Source organism: Anas acuta, chromosome 5 (genome assembly GCF_963932015.1).
Source record: "Anas acuta chromosome 5, bAnaAcu1.1, whole genome shotgun sequence".
Classification (NCBI taxonomy): Eukaryota; Metazoa; Chordata; class Aves; order Anseriformes; family Anatidae; genus Anas; species Anas acuta.
Window position 1 is genome coordinate 26,232,666 of NC_088983.1, and position 5,537 is coordinate 26,238,202.

General features: G+C 54.1%; 1 protein-coding gene across 1 annotated transcript; it reads left to right on the plus strand.

Moving 5' to 3' along the window:
- The first annotated feature begins 889 nt into the window (after window positions 1–889).
- NFKBIA (NFKB inhibitor alpha) lies at window positions 890–4,706 on the plus strand. Its single transcript, XM_068683340.1, has 6 exons — window positions 890–1,347; window positions 1,653–1,761; window positions 2,244–2,454; window positions 2,980–3,068; window positions 3,189–3,449; window positions 3,946–4,706. The coding sequence occupies exons 1-6, from the start codon at window positions 1,109–1,111 to the stop codon at window positions 3,991–3,993; spliced, it is 957 nt and encodes a 318-aa protein (XP_068539441.1). The 5' UTR covers window positions 890–1,108; the 3' UTR covers window positions 3,994–4,706.
- Window positions 4,707–5,537: the final 831 nt, after the last annotated feature.

Below are 5,537 nucleotides of genomic sequence, written 5' to 3' on the forward strand. Positions count from 1 at the left end.
TGCAAGAGGAGAAAAATTCTTAATGGGAATCCCCCCACATCTGAGAAGCGGCAGCAAAATTCACCAGGGAAAAATTCAGCATCGTCAACCTCCCTGGCGCCTTTTATCCATGTGGGAGCCCGCGTCTGTCCCGTTCTCACTATACACGTATGGGAGGACACCGGTAATGAGGAGCAGGGAATAACTGAAATGGATGCAGAGAGTAAGGGTGCTGGGGGAAGGTATCAGTGCTTGGGAAACGAATGAAGCTCCTGTGTCTGTATGGAGGGCCTGAAGCGTTCTGCTTAGCCTTTGACAGGGTCTGGACGTACAGAGCGGAGCAGGATCCTCCTGCCTGCTCCCAATCCCATGAGCTCCTCCAGCAGAGGTGCGAGATCCTTCAGGTGCTGTGTGGCACCCTCACACCTGCAGGCTCTGTGCTCTTTCACACCAGCCGTCTGCAGCATCCGAGCCTCTCCAAAGCCTGCTACCCCCTAAATTTATCCCAAAATTATTAGCATCACGGTGACCCGACCCAGCCTTTGGCACACGGGGCACAGGAGCAGCCCCACAGCACACCCCAAGCTCCCCTCCTGCACCCCCAAAGCCCCGCTCGGCCTCCGGGGGAGAGCCCAGGAGCCGGGGGAGCCGCAGCGGGCAGGGGGCCCCGCGGGGAAGCCCCCAGGGGGGAGCCGGGCGGCGGCGTCCCCCCGCGGGGCTCCGAGTACTTCCCCGCCGCGGGCAGGGCAGGGCCGGGCAGGGAGGGCGCAGGGAATTCCGCCCTGCCGAGCCGTGCGGTGCCGTGCCGAGCCGGGCCGGGCCGGGCCGGCCCCCGTCCCTGCCTCCCTCCCCACCTCCCTCCCCACCCTGTCGCCGCCCCTGGCGCCGAGCAGGACCGGACTCGCCCGGCGAGGCCTTGAGAGGCTGGAAATTCCCGCGGCGGCGGCTCCTCCCCCGCAGAAATCCCCTCCGCCGCCGTCTATATGCGGAGCGCCGCCGCCGCCGCCGCTCACTCGCGGATGCCCGCCCGGCCGCCAGCACCGGCCCCGCTCCCAGCCCCGCTCCCGCTCCCGGCCCCGCCAGCCGCCCTCCTCAGCGCCCTCCTCAGCGCCCTCAGCGCCCCGCCGCCATGCTGAGCGCCCGCCTGGCCGCCGAGCCGCCCGCCGCGGAGGGCTGCGAGCAGCCCCGCAAGGAGCGGGCGGCCGGGCTGCTGCCGCCCGACGACCGCCACGACAGCGGGCTGGACTCCATGAAGGAGGAGGAGTACCGGCAGCTGGTGCGGGACCTGGAGGACATCCGCCTGCAGCCCCGCGAGCAGCCCGCCCGCACGCACGGCTGGGCGCAGCAGCTGACCGAGGACGGGGACACGTAAGTCGGGGACGGGGACGGGGACGGGAACGGGAACGGGGTCGGGGCCGCCGCCGGGGAGGCGCCGGGCGGGGAGCGGAGCGCGGAAAGTCCCTGGAGCGGCGCCAGGGAGAGGCGGCTCCCGCTGCCGTCGGAAAGCCCCGGCCGCCGAAAGCCCCGGCTTTCGAAACCCGCACATGACTGGGGCCGTGCCCCGGGCACCTCGTCACCCGCGTTCCCGCCGGGGGGGGACTGGGGCTTTTGCGTAGGTTGGATCAATTTTTTATTTTTTTTTAATTCTTTTTTAATTTTTTTTTTGGATGCAGTTTTCTCCACTTGGCGATTATCCATGAAGAAAAAGCCCTCAGCCTGGAGGTGATCCGGCAGACCAGCGGGGACCGTGCCTTCCTGAATTTCCAGAACAACCTCAGCCAGGTACTTTCACCTCGGCACCCCAGGGGACGGATCAACCCCCCCACCGCCCCCACAAAAGCCCTGTGGGGAATTCCCAAGGAAAAATCGCTTTTTTAATTCAGTGGATATTAAATCAAAGCCTACGTTCAGGAAAGCACCCGAATGACTCCGACCGGTGTTGATGCAACACTGTCTCCCCAGCAGCGGCCTCTTACCGCCCCCATTTTTCAAATATGATGCAATGGGTCTCATCCCTCTTTGCTGGGATGTTAATGATACCCTTCTTACGGATTGCATGTCCGGTATCTGGAGAGCCCCGAGTTCATTGCTTCCAGACTAACGAGCAGCTCTGCACTATGTCAGGAAGCCTAACGAACTGACTTTGTGGGGTGTGTTTTCAGTTGGGCAGAAATCCACAAGCAACTGCAGGGTTTGTGTGTTCAGACACTGCTGCAACATCTGCTGTGTAACTCACAGGTTTCTCTTTTCTGTTTTGCCTGCAGACTCCCCTTCACCTGGCAGTAATCACTGATCAGCCCGAAATTGCTGAGCACCTCCTGAAAGCTGGATGCGACCTGGACATCAGGGACTTCCGAGGAAACACCCCGCTCCATATTGCCTGCCAGCAGGGCTCCCTCAGAAGCGTCAGCGTCCTCACGCAGTACTGCCAGCCCCACCACCTCCTCGCCGTCCTGCAGGCGACCAACTACAACGGTACACACACGCCGCCATATGCACACCTCAATACATGGCGCTGCAGACGGGGCTGCTGACTTTTGGAGAGCTGGAGAAACAGCGTTGTTCCCATTTTAATGCTGAGGAGGCCCCAGAACAACGCAGTGTCTGACTTCCTTAAAATGTCACAGGCTGCATCTCGTAGGCCTCCTCGCTGTTGATCATTGGCTCTCGTGGCTTTGAATTTTGCATTTTTAATGAGTGCTTTTGCAGCACTCATTACAGTTATATTTTATATTTTTGCATGTTCCTCTTTTTTTTTGTTGTTACAATAAGCCACAGTTAAATACTGGAATAAAGCCTCTTAAGAAATCTTTCCAAATCCAACCCTATTATCCACACTTGATTGAAGTTGGAAAGCTCTTCTGGAAAATACCCCTTTGTTCTGGATGAATTGCAAACTTAAATATCATCCTATCCTATCATCTTGACTGAATTATTAACTGAATTATAGGGCATTATATTAGACTTAACTCAAATTTTACCTTCATTTATGTCTTACAGGACATACGTGTCTCCATTTGGCATCTATTCAAGGGTATCTGGCTGTTGTCGAATACCTGCTGTCCTTGGGAGCAGATGTAAATGCTCAGGTATGTAACTTACACCATGAATTTAACTGAACAGGGCTGTGTAGTCACAAGAATCAACAGGTCTGACACCAGCAAGCCCAGCTCTCCTAACGTGCAATACCTTGCGTTATTTCCAAACAGGAGCCATGCAATGGCAGAACAGCGTTGCACTTGGCCGTGGACCTGCAGAATTCAGAGCTGGTGTCACTTCTGGTGAAGCACGGGGCAGACGTGAACAAAGTGACCTACCAGGGCTACTCCCCTTATCAGCTCACATGGGGAAGAGACAACTCCAGCATACAGGAGCAGCTGAAGCAGCTGACCACAGCTGATCTGCAGATGTTGCCCGAAAGTGAGGATGAGGAGAGCAGTGAATCTGAGCCCGAGTTCACAGAGGATGAAGTAAGTGGCCATTTGCACCTTTTCAAGAGATGGGTCAAATCCTGCCCTTTGTGGTTTGGCTGGTGCTGCTCTGATGACCTCTTACCTACATAACTTGTGGGGATAAATAGCTCCTAAAGCAAGGTTACACTGCCAACTGTCAGAAAGGTGGCAAGTTGGGGCAGAGATATAAATAGAATAAGCTTAAGAATAAAATATAAACAATACACTGGGGAATGGAGGTTAACTTCACACGATGCACGCCTCTGAGCGTTGTTGTGTTCCTGACACCTACAGAACCTTATGAGATAAAATTTAAGTTAATTGGTGTTTTTTGCCTCCCCAGCATTTGTTTTTCTGACATTAGTGCTGTTAAAGAGCAAACGTAACTATTTCAGTGTAGAAATTGTAGACACCACTGAAGTCAGGGCACACAGCATTTGGCTGTTTTCCCAGAGTAGATAGGATACTCCCAGTAGGAGTTTTGCATTAACAGCATTCTGTGTTTTTTTTTCAGCTTATGTACGACGACTGCTGTATTGGAGGACGACAGCTGGCATTTTAAAGCAGAGGTTTCTGTGAAAAGTGACTGTGTACATATGTATAGAAAAAGGACTGACTTCCTTCATTTAAAAAGAAAGTCTAAATGCAGAGAAGACAGTACCAAAATACTACACTGCCCAGCCAGGAGCACGAAATGGTAATAAGAACAGTTGGTTCCACGTTCTGACCTGTATTTAAGTAACAGGAGTGGGATGTGTAACATCATTAGAGATCTGTGATTACGCACACCACCTGATAAAGAGCTGTATATCTCATCGTCTCAGCCAGCTGAAGATAACAGACTACTACTACACATCCAGCGTGCTGCTGACAGAAATGCATTCAAGAGCTACCTTGCAACGCGGAGTACTACGAGGGATGTTGTTCCCTTGAGGCCAGATGGGCTCATACAAATGCCCCATGTGCTGGAGGCTGTGTGTTGGGCTGGTGTAAGGCTGTTGGCACTCCTTTGCCTCGCTGACTGACCCCAGGTGCTCTTGGGGCGCAGGGCAGCAGGCAGAGGAGTTAGAGAGGAGATGTGGCCTCCTGGCTGTTACGAGAAAGGTAGCAATGATGTTAACTGTGGGCATTGGAAACAATGCGTTTCACACCGTGTGTGTCATAATTGCTACACTTTTTAGCAAATGTATAGAATGTAAATACTGTACATTTTTGTTTATAATTATTTTGGTACATGTGAGATATGTATTTATTAAAAAAAGTCAGATTACTGTACCTGGCCTGTGAAGCAGTTTGTTGTACCTCACTGTTCTGAGCTGCGTGGGACCCACAGGGTTAGCTTTCTCAGAAGTACTTGACACTTAGTAGACCTACAAGGTCAGAGGCCCGGGGGTTTTAGGGGGTTTACTGCAGTAGGAGTAAGACATCTAAGCAGCTTTCAGCTCTCAGCCCTTCTGCAGCTAATTTTAGCAGCACACGTAGGTGTAGCTTCCTGTGCCCGTTGTCGTGGGCGGATAGGGGGCTGGGATTCCCCCTCTGTCACATAAGTGCCAGACCGCCCAGGCCATGCGGAGACTTCCAGACCATCTCTGGTGGTAACTGCCTGCCCTGGTGGCACCTTTTATTCCGTCTCCGGTGGCTGCGGGCACAGCCGGGATGCAGAATGTGGCTTGAAACTTGGCTGCTCTTGTGTTGACTTGCTGAGGGAGGTTTGCAGAGCAGCACCGTGCCTGCCTTCCCTCTCATTTATCACAGCCCAGCTCCGGTTTGAACTCGGACACCTTCAGACTTTCCAGCGGGGATTTCCACAGGAAGAGGGAGCGCATGCCCGGGAAGGAGCGCTGCTGCTTCCCCCCCTGAAATTCAGGCGGGGGCCTCCCCCTCCTCCCCACTGCAGGAGCTGCAGCCATCCCCACACAGTCTGCAGCAGTACAGTCAGGGGCCTTAAAGCCTTCCAGTTTTTCCTCTGTGTTTTCTCCAGGAACTAACACAGAATAATGTAGTTTAAATTCCCATCTGCATCTGATCGCCTGTTGCAGAGCAGGGCTGATTTTAGCCACAGACACCAGACCATTATGCGATCACACAGAGTCCATTGAGAGAAAT

Coding starts and splice junctions, on each gene's coding strand:
- NFKBIA (XM_068683340.1), top strand. CDS start 1,109: ATGCTGAGCGCCCGCCTGGCCGCCGAGCCGCCCGCCGCGGAGGGCTGC. Junction 1,762..2,243: donor TCCAGAACAACCTCAGCCAG/GTACTTTCACCT, acceptor TTTTGCCTGCAG/ACTCCCCTTCACCTGGCAGT. Junction 3,069..3,188: donor GAGCAGATGTAAATGCTCAG/GTATGTAACTTA, acceptor ATTTCCAAACAG/GAGCCATGCAATGGCAGAAC.